We start from the raw sequence: 16,729 nt of genomic DNA on the forward strand, positions 1-16,729 counted from the left end.
GTAATGAATCGGATTAAGGGAAATAAGTTCGCAAAATTGATCACTTTTACGACTTCTGAGAATGCACATTGTTTTTCTTGGAATATGGCTGTTGTTTTTTAAAAATCTTTCATTAGTGTATGATTGTTCAAAGAGTGAACTTGTGCAATTTTTAAATTTAAAACTGTGGCTGAGAGACTTGCCAGATCTGTTCAAATTGTTACTTTGATCGATAATGGAATGAGTCAAAGAGAAGTGGCCAGACAGCTTGGAGTCAGTCGTAGAGAGATACCAACGATTCGTAGACATTGGATATCACGAGCGACGGCCACGATCAGGCGCGAGAAGAATCACGACGGCCAGAGAAGCCGCAGTTCTTTACAACGCACTTCTTTGCAAAATCGGTTCTTTACGGCGAGAGCAATCCAAAACCGTTTTCAAAATGCTCACGGGTGAATATTAAGCACTTCTAAAGTGAGAAGAAAGTTGAGGGAATTTGTTCTAAGGGCTCGCTGCCCAGCAACAGCACCTTTGTTAACAGCAGCACATCGACAACGCCTACTTGAGTTTCCTATAGACCACGAGCAATGGACGATATGAGATTGAAAAAATGTTTTGTTTAGTGATGAGTCCAGGATGGTTCTTTATGGATCAGACGGTCGCATCAAAACGAGCAGACGTGGGGAACGATGTGCTGCTTGTGCTCGACGAGCACCTGTTGCTTTTGGAGAAAGCTCTGTAATGTTTTGGCAGGCATGTCATTCGAAGGCTGTACTGATCTCGTGTTTATTAATAGAGGAGCGTTGAATGCTCACCGATACATTACCGAAATTTAAGACGAGCATGCAATGTATTTTGCTGGGTGGGCGAAACTTTATTTTCATGCAAGACAACGCGCGGCCACTCGTAACCAGGATGGTAACGCAATACCTGGAAATACCGTCGGTGTGCCAAAAATGAATTGGCTGGCTCAAAGCCTAGCTTTGAACCCGATTGAGCATGTTTGGAACCAACTCAAACAAAGAGTGAGAAACAGAATTCCTGCTCCAATAAATCGTGAAGCGCTCATGGCGCTCATGGAAGAATGGGAAGCTTTTCCTCAAGACAACTTCCAGAATTTAATCAGTTCAATGCCAAGTCAAATGAGGAGTGTAATTCAAAATAGAGCTGGTAATACAGACTATTAAAAATCACGACTTTATTGTAATTTTTATAAAGAAAACAGAAAAAATGTTAATTTTTAAAATTTTCCATTAAAATAATCATTTTTGCAGAACTTTTTTTTTTGACATTTGTTATTTAAGAAATGGTTGCATACTACTTTAGAACATATTCGTAAACATTACACAAACACTTAATAACAATCAATTTCTTGTAGGGTTCTTAAAAATTAAAAAATGCCCAAAATTTTAGTTGGCTTCTTTTTAATGACGCGCAGTGTATATTACGGTGTTTAATCAACTAACATAATAACATTCAGTCATTTAAAGCTAGTTAACATGCTTTAAGTAATTAAGTACGTCGACATTTCTGTTGAAAGTAAAAGAAATTTTGAACTTAAAAAGTAATTCCAATGTGAACATTTTATCAGATGAGTAGCGATTATGAACGGTAAGATTATTCCAGAGATCCTATTGCTCTTGCTCCATCTCTATCTAATTTGGATTGAACTTACTGCATTACTAATAATTACTTGATCAAAAATACATATATAAGCTTTATTTGGTATTGATAGAGACTAAAATATTTCAGTCAATTCACACCTGTGAGTACAAAGAAGATATTGAACGCTGATAATATAGGGCAAGAATTCCCCATTCTCCATCTCTAAAGTCTCGTCTTTCCATGGCTTCGTCCACTTTATCCCTCCATGATACTCGGGATCCGCCTCTTTTTCTCTTTCTTATTGGGCCCCAAGCCGAAATCTTTGATATCTACCTTGTACGATTTGCTCTTCTCATGTGTCTTTAAAATAAAAAATGTTTCTTCAGTGTATCTTAGTATGTCTTGTTCTACCGACATTGTTCTTAACTCCTCATTTCTAATACGATCCAGTCTAGCTAATCTACAGCTTCTTCTTATGAACTTCATTTCGGTTGCTGTAATTTTGGACTTCTTGCGTTTGTTTATTACCCAATTTACTCCTTCATAAGTCATTACATTACGTACCAAGATGATACATATTCTCTTCTCGGTATTTCTGGTAATCTGTTTATGCCATCGCACCCGTTCATTTGTTTGATACAATTGTTTGTCTGTGCTAATCTGCTGGTTATCTCTTACCCAGTTGTTCCATTTTTTTAGATTATGAATCCTAAGTACTAGAATTTTGCAGTTCCGTTAATTTCCATATCTTCGTCTATTTCAAAGTTTCTCACTGTTTCTGTTCTGTTGATAAGTATTTGGTCTTTCCTAGGTTTTTTATAGGGTCTGTTGATAAGTATCTGGTCATCTTTTGTGCATTCATGTTCTAGATTTGATATAGGACAGATCTTTAACTTGAGCCGTTACCACTTGGACATCTACAAAACTTAATGTGTAGAAGAAGTCGTCTCGGATGGATATTCCCATACCTTCACATTTCCTTTTCCATGGCTTTAATATTTGTTCTAGGAATATCTTAAACAGCGTCGAAGATGTAGATTAATGCTGATGATTTTAGGAATACGTTGAGCAAATGACCGAACTAATTCCAAAAGAATTCGTACTTGTTTTGGACAGTGCTCCGTATCATCAAAGTAAAAAAAATTGCGCTGACAATCTGAAATTATTATTTTTTTTATTTCATGCATACTTTAGTGATATTTTATTTAATCATCTGATATCATTATTTCAGTTAATCATCAATCATCTATTTTAGTTAATCATCTGGCCCGAAGGCACTCCTACGTGTGCAAATAACAATAAATGTAGAAAATTATATCTATTATATTCGGAGCTTTTATAGTGCGAGAATGGTAAATAGAGAAAGCAAAAATTACAGTTTATAATTCTCGTTCAATACCAAATAAAATGTAGGTAATTTTAAACTAACAAAGAAAACATCTTGTTCTTACCTTATTCTTGATTTTTCGCCTTATTTTCTTCAATGATTTTTCTTCTGATTTTGTAAGTGGTAGGCGGGTAGGAACTGGGTAACCTTCAGCAATTAACGTCCTTTTCTCTTCTTCTGTGAGGACTAAAGTGCCAGTTGAGCCCTTCTGTAAAATAATTGTTGATAAGTAATGGCAATCATTTGAAGACCACAGAAAAATAACTTAATAAGCCACATTTTTGGTTTTGTTCAGGAGAACATGTTTAAAGTTTAAAACTCTGTGATTGTGTGATTATGTCAAAATACATCTTACAATTAATCAGCAATAAAAAGATAAAAAATGGCTATATTGGCTGTTGGTCTACGTTTTAGTTTTTTTTTTTTAATTTATATCTCGTATTAATGCTATTAATTGTTTTTTATTCATCTACATGGCCTTAACAAGTTGTTCCCCTGTAAAGAAGGACTTATCACGTTATTTCCCTATAGACAGCCAATAAAATCATTGGCTGTCTATTTTTTTGAAAAAAATAAAACAGAAATAGAGCAAATATATTTTTAATGCAAAAAGTCTCAAAGGAAACATTGTCATAAAAAAACATTTTACAATATAATTGAAGGGTCCAATGCATAAACCGGGCAAGTCCACTTTTTGGGCAAAATGAGTTAGGCATTTATTCATGCACAGTATAAAATTCTACATCTTCCAGTGCATAAAGCAGCTCGATAGGATTAAAAATATCACTACTAGAGCGTATAATGCATTTTGATACTTTGTATAAACCGGTGGAGTCCAGGACTTGACCAGTTAATGCACAGTGCTCTTAGTCCTCAGTCAAATAGGTTATCATTCATTGTGTTATTATTGTTGGCATCAAGGTGTTGTTATTTTGAGTAATTCACAGTGTTTATTAATAATTTTAAAGTTAAAAATAATGTCTTCTGATACAGAAAGTATCAGTGATCCTTTTGAAGGCACCCATACATCCAGTGACGAAGATTATGTGCCAATTAAAAATAAACATAACCACAAAATTCAGTCCCTTACAAACTATACTGCATCCGATGATTCCTTTAGCTCTGATGGAGAAAATAAAGAACCTGAAGCCATCCCTAATACGTCAGATGTTCCTAAAATGTCTAATAATACAACACAAAAAGGAAAAAAGCGACTTTTACGTACAGCGTCATGAAAAAGAAACATACGAAAAAATAAACGAGTTAAGGGTGAGCCTTATTTGACCATTGCTGGTGTATATAAACCCGGAAAACATATTGGTACTAACTGCAACTGTAAGCTAAAGTGTTTTGAAGAAATTTCGCATGAAAACTGTACCAAAATATTTGGCGATTTTTGTGCCATGGGAACAAAAGATCTCCAAGATGCTTATTTATATGGAAATATTGACAAATTAGAAGTTAAACGAGTAAGACCACGTTCTGGCCAAGGAATGAAAAAGAAATCATTTACTTACAAGGTAATATTACTGGTTGAAATATGAAATATAAATTGTTTGAGCTTAAGCTTTTACCAAGTATTTAAAATGTTTTATTGTTCCAGGTTCGCTGCGATGGGGCGACACGGAAAATTTGCAAAAAGGCATTTCTTTCATTACATGGTATTTCGAAAGCAAGACTTGAACGTTTACGGAATTACTTACATATGGGACATGGAACTCGTCCTGTGAATGGCAGAGGAAAACACGTAATAAGACCTAATAAACTACCCGTCGGCACTGATGATAAGATACGTCAGCATATACTTAGTTACCCAAGATATAAATCGCATTACAGCTTGAAAGATAACTTGCAGCACTATTTCCTCTCTCCTCTTTTAAATATTGCAAAAATGCATCACATGTACTTAGAACAATACGAACCTGAACAATTACTTCTACAAAATGAAAATATGAAACCGATTGTAAAGTATAAATATTATAGAAAATTTGTTACAGAAAACTTTAAAATATCCTTTGGTAAACCAAAGTCAGATACTTGTCAGAAGTGTGATAAGTTACAAAATCAAATTAATGCCGCCGATAATGATGACCAAAACAGAGCATTGGAAGCAGAGAAAAAACTACATATTACAAAAGCTGAAACTTTTTATCAAGACATTAAAGAAAAAACAGATTTAGCTAAGAATGATTTACAACTAGAAGTTTTAATATTCGATTTTCAGCAAAATTTGCCACTTCCAGTGTCCTCCCAGTAGTGAAGTTTTCTACAAAATTCAACTTTGGGTATACAATTTTTGTATTCATGTAGGAAGTACTGGAAAAAGTTATTTTTATGTTTACGATGAGACAATAGCTGCAAAAGGACAAAACGATGTAGCTAGTATACTACATCATTTTTTAAATAATCATATTAATCAAGACGTAACCACTATTTACATATTTTCTGATAACTGTTCGTTCCAAAACAAAAATTTTGTACTGTACAGTTTTTTTATACCATTTTGGCAACTACTAAGAAGCTTAGACTGATAGTGCACAGATACCCTGAACGCGGACATAGTTTCCTTCCCTGTGACAGAAGCTTTGGAGCAATAGAAAGACAAAAACGGAAACATGACAAGATATATTTACCCCAAGAATACTCAAAAATTATTGAAAATAGTAACAAAAAGTTTCAAGTTATTAATGTGACTCAAGATATGTCTCTGAACTTTAAGACCCATTTTCAACAATTTTTTGTGAAAAATCCTTCACGGAAGAACAACCAATTTACCATCTCAAAATATCCTGTCATGCGATATGAAAAATTAGATAGTGAAATGACGTTTAAATGTAGCGAAACCGTCAACTTTACTGTATTCAATACATTTGAAATAAGAGATAAGAGGAACTTGCAGCCCCTGACCTTACCAAACCATGACCATAAGTTGTACACTGAAATGAGAAAGCTGAAAAAGAACAAATGCGAGCATGTTATGTCTTTGGCAACTAATTATTAGCCACAGTGTGATCAATGGTTTTATGAAGCAAACCGAAATTACCGGATCAGAACGTCTCACCAGATATTGAGGAAACTTCGGTATCAGAATTCAGTGACAGTGAGTAAAGAAAAATATATCAACTCTGCTCTAACATTTAGTTGAAACTATGTTCTTGTTTATTTCATTTAATAAATTGCTAGAAAATAATTTTTTGAATATGAAATTCTATTTTGTTTTATTTTGAGTTGATTTTATGAATCAGTGAAAATGAGACAGAGAAATGATGTTAGATCTGTTCAAGATTGAACAGTAGCAGAAGTAGAAAAGGTTGTGGAACTCGAAACCGTTAAGATACAAACAAAACATGTAAAAATTTAACTTACTGGCTGACTGCTGATGAGCGGAGTATTGATGGGCTGTCTGGTGGAAGGTTGATTCAACAAGAGGCGTGCTGTTTTTCTGGCGGCAGGTGAGCTTGGTTGTGAAATGGTCGCATTGTCTTCGCTATCTTCGCTGCTACTGCAAGACGGTGGCGTTGGAGGTAGATTATGGAAAGCTGTTTGTTCGATTTTGATAACAGAATTCGCTTTTTGTGTAGGTAACTGTATTCTTTGGGGAATTACTGTGTGAGGGGATGTTTTAAGGGTGGTCGTCGCTGTTTTGAATAGAGCTGTATGGGCTTCGTGGGAGGGAGACTAAAAATTAAATATTGATTAATTATAAGTCAAGCACACAGTATCAACTAATTAATCAGTTTTCTAAGGGTATTGTCAGTTTTATAAGAGACTGATACAGTTTTTTAGTTTCGTAATATTGTAACTATTCATTTTTAATGCTGAAGTTGTTTGATTTTATATCCATGCGCTTTTTTTCTCGTTGAGAATTTGTTGTGCAAATATTTCTAGGGTCCAGCTAAGGGCCACCGTGGACTTTTCAATTTTGATGGGTCCACCCAAGTTTTTTTATATATTTTTTACTGCTGATTACGAAATTCGAGGGTGGATTTCGATCCGAGTGGTCAAAAAATTGTTATAAACAATTTAATTGTTTATAAGGCTCTAGCTCGTAAAATTTTTTTTAATCAAATTTGTTTCTGGAAGAAAAAAGGAAATGGCGTTTATTTAACTTTAATCCAATAATTAGAACTCTCTCTAAATAATTAGAGATATTGCAAAATTAGTGCAAAATGGTTACAAAATAAGTATTTTTCGAAGCTTTTTCGATTGTAACTCGGCGTCTAAGCATGTAAATTGTAAATGTATTGAAGTTATACGCTTTTGAAGTTGTAATTTTCTATAAAAAATGGTAAATTTATTTGTTTATACGGGTTTTAAGCAAATTTGAGCAATACAAATTTATACTTAAATTAACAGTAATGATAAAAGAACTCACAAGGAATATTTTGAGCTTGGTAAAATGTTCGTAGGTTTACTCTTGGCCAAGATATAGATATTTTGCAAGATCAGTTCGCAGTGAACTGCTCGATATAAATTATAGTTAATATATGATTTTGAAGATTGTAATACAATTTTCGCATACAAATCTTCCAATTAAATCTTCCTAAAATTGATCCCTTTCATTCTATTTACTGTTTACTTCAATTTTTTTGTACTAAATGAGAAAAAGACGTAAAAACTAGGATTCATTTAATCCATAATATGCAAGTATCACTCTATTTTAAAAAGTCTTTAAAAAAAGTGGCTATCTTGGCTCCAAAGGGTCCCAGAACCTTTTTTCTGTTTTAGAAAGTTGTGTTTTTAACCAGCTTTCCGAATATTTTTGCCATTCAATTTAAACTAAATTCTATGGAGTCATTGTAATTGTTTATAAACTTAAAAAGTGCCATTTATGATTAAATCATTATGTGTACATATAATACAAATAATAAGTTTGACGTTTTGATTGCTTATTTAAAAATAATTCCTGTGTCGATTAAAAACCTAAATTAATTGGCTTATTAGGCAATTAGGATCTTGAAAAATGAATATATTAACTATAATTGAGTCACCTAGTATCAAAATCGCCAAAACGCCATTTTTTCCGGCCCCTGCCGGTTTCCAGCCAAAACGGCCCTGGATTCGTCTCATTAATAACTATCGACTGGCAGTAGCGTTCAGTATTAGAACATTTTTTTAAGCAAAAATTTTGCCTAAAAAACATCCAAAGTTTGCCTTCCGTTTCAAAGTAACCTATGTTTTGGGTTATTTACAAATTTTTAGCATTTAATAGCAGATTAATCTAAATTTAAAAACTTTTAAGTTAAAACAAAAAAATTGATATTTCACCCGTGCCATTAACACCAACTAAATTCCGATAAAGAATTAGACAACCTGAAAATGGAAATGTAATGTTAAGAAGCGACTCTTAGGTAAGTGTAGTATTTGTAACAGTATGGGTTAAACCTCAATTTGAATTTAAAATCCCTTGTTTTTGACCCACCAATTTTTCAGGAGATCTGAAAACAGTTTTCTTTCTATTTCAGATACATAGGAAAAGTACCAAAACAACCGCAGTGCCAGCACAAATCAACAGCTTTTGAGTGCAGAAAATTGAAACTAAGTGAATTTGCAGAAGTCAACAAACGATTCTACTCCAATTCGACAAAGATTGCACATGATGCATTTATATTAAATAGTATTGAAATACAGGATGTAAAAAGACGACGTAAGCAACAAGAATTGCAAGAAGGGTGGTCCAGGAGATCAGCGAAAACAACCACGTGCAAATATCTTATTAATTTAAGTGATAATACGGTTGTAAATGTCTGCCTAAAGGCATTTCTGAATATATTTCGTATTACACGACAAAGAGTTAGAACAATAATTGAAAATTATAAAAAGGACTTTCTAATGAAGGAAAACAAACATTACTAAGCTCTACCGTTTTTACTCAAGTCATCTGTCAAATGAACCTGTCAAAGCAGACTTTCTCCGGGAGGTGTTTAACAAAAATTTCAATTTAGGCTTTCGTACACCACGTACAGATATGTGTTCCACATGTTTATCACTAGGGGAAAAAATTAAACGATCTGAAGGAGGTGAGAAAGCTAATTTAATATGTCAAAAAAGAATCCACAAGCTACGAGTCAGGGCATTCTATAATTTACTGAAGAAATAAAATTCCAACATAATCACTTTCTCCTTCGACCTTCAGGAAAACCTGTCCTTACCAAAAGTGAGAGACCAGCACGTATATTACAGCAGGCAGCTTTATTAACATAATCTCACTGTCGTTCAGAAATACTCAAAGGCTGCACTTGAGCCTCAGAACTCATTCAGCTATTACTGGACCGAGGACCAATACAGGAAATCTTCCAATCATGCAGCCTCTGCAATCTGGCACCGTTTATTTCAAACAGATATATCAAAGGTAATTACTGTGAGACTTGTGTGTGACGGATGTGGCGGTCAAAATAAGAACAGGATTGTGCTTACTATGTGATTGACATGATTATGCAAGCGAGCTCCAGTCAATATAAAAACAATGGAGCTATTATTCGCTGTCAGATATTTATTTATCCCCCCGATAGCATATTTCGGCTGATTGAAAGAGAAATAAAAAAACTTGAAGTTGTAGCAAATCCTGCAGAATATTACAATGAAATGGAAGATTATACCACTGTTTTGTTAGCTGACCAAGATTTTAACTTTTTCGACTGGAATGTCATCGAATGCCATAGTCTGTGGACTAGTACGCATTTCGATGCGCATCGCCCCGCCTCGAATTTTCCCATTGGCTCTTGACCTGGAAATCCCTATTTATCGCTCGAACAGCGCATATAAATATTGGCGATTTTCAGGTCAGTCCCTCACGGGCTCTCCGAGAGCTTAGTGCTCTCGGGGCTCTGCTTCCTGCATTTATTTTCCATACTCTGTGGCTAAGAATTGTTTCAACTAAACTTGGTGTTTTATTTCGACGAAGAAATTGTCATGTAAGAAATATCTTGCCTTTTTCAAGGCAAGACACCGAAGATAAATATTTTCCAAGTCCATAACCCGAAAATGGACTTAAGTAGAGGAGCTCTCGACAGTATATTCGAAGCCCTCTACAGAGCACCCGGAGACAACAGAAGGTGGTTAGACCCTTATTTGTTCCCCCCGAGGTGACAGGAAGACCGAGGCTACATTAAAGCTACAAGGCAGTGGCAACTTACCGAATGTAAACAACTTTATCTGAAGCGATCCGTCAAAAAACTTGGAGACATTCTGAATTGTGATCCAAATTTCAACGTTTTAATTGGAGTGTTTCGAAGCTTAACCAAGATTAAAGAAAGATATCTCGTATCAATCCTAACATACTTGAAGTCAACAATATTCAAAATGTCAGTCGGGAGAAGTTCAAAGACGTCAAGAATTTGCTTGAAATTCATTCGGAGACACTTGACTCCAAAATTCAAGGTTGGAATACTACAAAGCACCTTTACAGAAGATGGACCTACCAAGCGTACCTAACCACGAAGACTCATTATGTGACACAAAATGAAGAAAATATAGCACTATCTGTGTAATTTCATTACAATTTCATTAAAATAAAATTAATTTTGACAAGAATGACTTTTGATTTAACTAGACCCATTTCAAATGACTTGGAGGCAGCGAAATTTGTAATCAAAGTAACCAAAGTTACAGTATTAGTATCACAATCGCCAATGTTCATTTTTCTTTTTAAATTTTCTTAGTAGATGTACAAAAAGATTGTACATATGTGAAATTATGAATATAATTTCAGTGTATGAGGACTGTATTGCATAGGTCTGGTTAAAATAAATTAGGATATGTAGTAAAGGGTTATACAGATAATAGCGAATCAAGTTTATAAAAAGTCTTGCCAATACTGCTGTTTCACACACACTCGCGGTATTTCCAGGCTTTCACTCGCGGTTGTTCTTCGCACGGGGAAGCTGTCCAGGTCACCGGTTTCTGAACACGTGTCTCGCGGTACTAACACTGATATCACGAGATAGAGCACATTTGCGCCTGTATACGATTTAAAAGATTATTTGCGGTATTTTTCGCGTAACTAGAAGCGGGAGAGAGAGAGAGAGAGAGAGAATGTCTATTGTTAGCGGCTGTCAACAGTAGAGAGAATACGTCTGTTGCTAACGATAGTCAACAGGGAAGAGAGAGCGTCTGTTTCTAGCGATATGCAAGAGGCCAGAGAGAGTCTTTTTTGTTTGCTATCTTACAACTGTCTGTATTTCTAATGGGGAGGGGTTGAAGTTTGGAGTAGGAAGTATTATCAAGGGACTAAGGTGATGATTTTAAAATTGTGGTAGAATGATAGTAATTAATACAGCGAAAAATGACATGATTTTTCGCATTGAACAGTAGATACTTGACAGACTATAAAAATGTGTGTGAAACAAAATCTTCATTATATATTTACAACAAATTATAATAATTAAATATCGCGGTTCGAAAATATCGAACGGCTCGCGCTCGTATCTTTCCGTTGCGAGACGATCTTGAGCCTCAGAGCGCGCTATAAAAATATCGATATCTTGGCCAAAAAATAAACCTACCAACATTTTCCCAACCTCAAAATGTTCCTTTTTAGTTCTTTTATCATTACTGTTAATTTAAGTATAAATGTTTATTGCTCAAATTTGTTTAAAACCCTTTAAAGATAAAGTAATTTAACAAATTTTTTCTGAAAGTCTATAAATGAGACTTTGTATCTTGAGTTCCGATTATTAGATTAAAGTTTAGTAAACGTCATTTTCTTTTTTTTTTTTTCAAGGAAAAAATTTAATTTGAAAAAAAAATTCTAGCTCTTTTAGTTTATGAGCTAGAGCCTTATAAACAATTAAATTATTGATAACAATTTTTTGACCACTCGGATCGAAATGCACCCTCGAAATTTGAAAAGGACAAGGTGACCTAACTGGCTCCTAGTCTAATATCACAATAAAATTTGAAATAGTCGAAAATTGATTAAAGTTTAAAGAATCTCTAAATTTTAACAGAAATGGTATAAGAGGTGGTTCTGTGTTTCCAATGGTTAACTTTACTATGATATTTTATTTAAAAATTGTGTAATTTTATAACGATTACATACCATTTCTACATCTAATAGTACGTCACTGGCGTTTACGTAAATAGACTGTGGTGATGAAGGGCAGGAGGAATGATTGCTGTCTGTCTCACTAGCTGGTTCATCTTTGATATTTAAAGGATCGTGTTGGAGATTATTGCATGCGTCCTTCATTGAAATTACTGGGAAACATTCATCATCCATTTCTGCAAGTAAAGAGATACATAAATAACTCAACTGTGTGGTTAAATCAAACTTGTTAGAGCAGATCGTTTTTGAAAATACGTGATATTTATTTAAAATTTAGGTTTCAATAGTTTCCAGGTAAATGGTAGGTAGGTAAAATGAAGGTAAATAGTTTCTTAGTTGAAGATGACCAATTAAAAGACGCAAAAAAAATAGAAAAGTGTATTCCTATAAACTGCTAAAATTCCTATAGCTGTATTTTTGCTATTTACTCACAGGGAGCGTGGATAGCAACGGTCTGTATTCGAACGGTCGCAACATTACCTTGACAGAGTAATAAAATGGTGCAACAAATGGAGAGTGACCATAAATCCCTCCAAAATCCAAGCAATACTTTTTAAATCTTCATATTGTCGCGATGTCCGGGGCCGGATAACACTTTTGGGAGAAGACCTCATCTTCAGAACCTCAGTTCTCTACTTGGGAGTTCGCTTTACAAGGACTCTCAACTGGAAGGCTGACGTTCAGGAAACCTTAGATAGGATGAGGCAGAGGTTTAACCTCCTGAAAGTGCTGTCCGGAAAACTGGGCGGGCATCTTCTAAAACTTTGTTGCATACATATAAAACTTTCGTCAGACCGATAGTCGAATACAAGGCATGCGTCCACATCTCCCTCAAGACATACCAACTCAATGCCATCATGGCCACCGAACGTCGTATCTTAAGATACTGTATGAGGAAGGACTGGTCGTATCCATCAGCCCACATACACGCATTAGCCAATATAACACCAATAAAGGACAGAATCCTATTCCTCCTAATTCCTCAGCAGGAAGAATGTCCTAAGAACCATAGCTGGCACGAACAACAGAGCCAAACGAACATTGAAGACACCTTGCAACCATAGAGGGCAAATACTCACCAGGCTTCCCTTTAAAAAACTTCCATTTCCTCCAGCTAAACTTCTTCACAACACTGGACACGAACTTCCTGATGAGTATTTTGATATTTTAGAATCATTCCCCATCCAATATCGCAGGTAAAGACTGCGCGCCAACAACGCTGATAAAAAGCCGTTCCTAAAAACTTGGCTGGTAACCCCTGAAGTACCTAAACTGGCATGCTTGGCAGCTCCCACTTCCTCTTGTGCGTTTCTGGATCGTCTTAGATCACTCACACAATAGTCACTTTCAGCTTCCCTCCTGCTTCTTAGTAGTCTACTACTTCTCTACAACATTTCACGCGATTGCCGTTTACCACACCCCCACTACTCCGAGAAAAAAAAAGGTAGTAACCCATTCCTTGAAGAGGCCCAGGCCTAAACAAGGTAAAAACGATCTTGTCATGTCATGTCAACCATTCCTCGTTTCTTTTGCTTGAGGTTCGCCTAATGTTTCCCTTGCTGTACTGATAATTGTCAATTTAATTTGAACGTCTATAAAATCTAACATCTGTTACGGAAGTTGCCTTTGGGTTAGATATTAATATATGATCAATTTGATTAAATTTATTAGTATGTAGCAGGTATCATCCATCCAACTGTGCCCCTCTTATACCGTTGTTGCTGGTAATATCATGAAAGCTATGCTTACCAAAGGATTTTGCCTATATTTTGTCTTTTTCCAACTTAATATTGTTCTGAAGCTATTTTCTTGTGGCATTTTAAAGTAATTACTATTTAAATGCGAATAAACCACAATTAAAGGTTCAAGTCAGTTTATTGACGTTTCAATTTCCACTTCGGAAATCGTTCTCAAAATACAAACATTAGTAAATTAAACAAATTTTGTTTTTTTGTTACTTGGTGAAAAATTCTTATAATACGCCGCCAAATAATTTAATTTTATCTTACTCAGTTATATTGACAATTCAGACATACATTATACATTTTAAAGTAGACGACTTTAAAATGATATTGCCAATATTGTTGAGTTGCGCTTCTGGGACGACTTTATTTATAAGATAGTTCATTCGATTACATGAAATCAACTTTAACTTGAGAATATCCGTCAGAAAAAACTTGGCGTTCATATCACCCAGGGCTAGAACTGCATCTCCCTTTTGTACGTTTTCACATACTACTTGTAGTTGGTTGTAAAATTGATAGGTTGCTGTTTCTGTTGAGGCATGGATATTAATAACTGTAATTATTAATATCAACGCCTCAATGATGAAATTTACCTCTTATGCGTATTATACATATTTTTTCATTAACTAAAATGAAATCCAAATCGACCTGCGGCATTTACGGATTACCATAAAATCAACTTCAAAGTCTTTCTGCTCCACAGTAGTATACTAAAAATTTAAACGACAAAAAACACTCACTTGGCATTTTTCTCGATGATCGGACTAGATCTCCGGCATACTAGCCAAGTATGCCGGACTATTGCAGAAACTGCTGAACATCGGACTGTCCATTCCCTTTGCCAAAGTTCTTAATTCATATGTCTCTGATATGAGCATAAGGGTAAACGAAAGCATCAGATCTTCCCATCCTTTATGCCCACCGTAGGAATCCATCAAGGTTTCATTCTTGCACTCACACTGTGCTCCATCTCCCTAATCTAAGACGGACTAATACGACCACATTACTCTATACAGACGACAGTGACAACTCCCGTAACAACATCACGGGACCCAGATTTCATCCAAAGACACCCTTAAACGCACGTGAACCATGTCGACAGGTGGTGCAGTAGATGGAGAGTAACACCCAATCCAAGCAAAATCCAACTCATACTCTTTAGACACCCAGACGTTAGCGGCTGCCACACACAGCAAGCTGAGGAAAGAATTGTCCTCAGACTGTAGAGAGACGGACTTCACTTCAGAGACAAGATCATGTACCTAGATGTGGTATTTACCAAAACACTATACTGAGGATAGAATCCCGTGAAATGAGAGCAACCCGTAAAGATAAAACAAAATCGACGTGTCGATTTTTAAACACAGTCATTCGTTCCCGGATGATGGATTGGACGACGTGGACCCATAGAATGACCACCGTGATCAACAAATTTTACTCCATCAGATTTTTTTTGAGGTCACAAGAACCTGACACTTTGAACACCTAATAAACTAAAATTTTAAGGTTTTATTAAAATTTATTAATATAAAAGTTGGAAAATGTTGACTATTTAATCGGTTAATACTTAAATAAGCAAAAATTATTAGTGTACTATATTTTTGGAATCAGATTTTGACAACCTTTCAAATAAAGTAACACATGACCACTTTTTTATTAAAAAAATCAAGTTGTGGCTGTCAACTGGTGGAGGTTCAGCGTAATATCGAAACTATAATACCATTAGATCTTAAAACAAGTTTAAAAATCGACGTGTCCAATCCATTTTGTTTTATATAAACTAAACGAGTCGACAGGGGGATAAGACTTTGTCCTCTCACTTGTGCTTATCATTTTTATATTTATCAAAACAGATTTTAAGCAAAGTAAATTGGTCTCTATATGCTCAATATCTGCTATGTAAAAACACAATAACCGTTGCGTTGGTAGTTTAAATAATCATCACAAATAACGATGAAATCAGGATTATCTCATCCATAAACGATATTAAAGAAATTACTTTCCTGCTAAATTTTGAAAGTGAACGTGCCAGTTTTAAAATAAACTATGTCGCGAAACGCCATAATGGACAAAATGTGTATGGTAAATTAGTTTACAATGTACATAATTTAGATAAGGACATACTTTAAGCCAGTTCCAAAGACGTAAGCAACGTTTTAAATATCGCTAATGTATTCTGGATTTAAAAAAAAAAAAAAATAAGTTTACGTATCTAATCAGTGAATTATGTTTTATGTATTCCGTGAATTATATTAGGGTATAAGAAATAAACGAAAGAAATGTTTGGAATTCACTTGTTTACAAAAAAAAAATAATAATAATTTCTTTCGAAGTTATAAATGATGATAATATGAATTCTAGCATCATATCAAAACAGGATTAATAATAATCATCTACACGTATAGGTGCAATGTTTGTTGTAATTGCGATTTAGTTATAAATGATCAATAAGTGAATTTGTTATATCCTAGATTATTAATGTTCCTTAAATTGTGAGCTTATCTTATGCTGCATCTTATCTAAAATAACAAAATAGACCAGGGAACTAACGATTTTTCTATCACACTCGTTGATACAGGTATTTAACAACTATTTTTTATACTATTATTTATATTATATTACTTTTATATTACTTATAAACTTGGTGATAAAAATATGTAATAAATAAGATATGCAAAAGAATAAACGTCATTTTTCACTTACAAACAATCTATAAACTTAAAAAACTAGATGAAAAATTCTGTTAAGACAGAAAGCAGGAAATTGCAGATGAATTACTTCACAGCATTGATGATATTTCTATGCTCGAGAAATGGACTGAGACAGTTGAAAATCTAGATTCACTGCGTCGAAAACTAGGAGGCAGTTACCTACCCGACCGCCCAATCAATCTATTAACACCAAGCGACGTCCAACATAATATTTACACCAAGAGCACCCCACAACAGCTTACCTACAATTTAAGGT

At 34.7% G+C, this 16,729-nt stretch overlaps 1 protein-coding gene across 2 annotated transcripts in view; it reads right to left on the reverse strand.

Moving 5' to 3' along the window:
• CrebA (Cyclic-AMP response element binding protein A) overlaps positions 1–16,729 on the reverse strand; it is a 440,191-nt gene that overhangs the window by 11,332 nt on the left and 412,130 nt on the right. For both annotated transcript variants that reach the window (XM_072534554.1, XM_072534555.1), the window contains exons 3-5: positions 12,012–12,193; positions 6,338–6,649; positions 3,036–3,179 (exon numbers count right to left, since the gene is read on the reverse strand). In XM_072534554.1, the coding sequence (XP_072390655.1) occupies positions 3,036–3,179; positions 6,338–6,649; positions 12,012–12,193 (638 nt within the window). The remainder of the gene's footprint in view (positions 1–3,035; positions 3,180–6,337; positions 6,650–12,011; positions 12,194–16,729) is intronic.

The sequence above is a fragment of the Diabrotica undecimpunctata genome, chromosome 6 (genome assembly GCF_040954645.1).
Source record: "Diabrotica undecimpunctata isolate CICGRU chromosome 6, icDiaUnde3, whole genome shotgun sequence".
In the NCBI taxonomy this organism is placed as follows: Eukaryota; Metazoa; Arthropoda; class Insecta; order Coleoptera; family Chrysomelidae; genus Diabrotica; species Diabrotica undecimpunctata.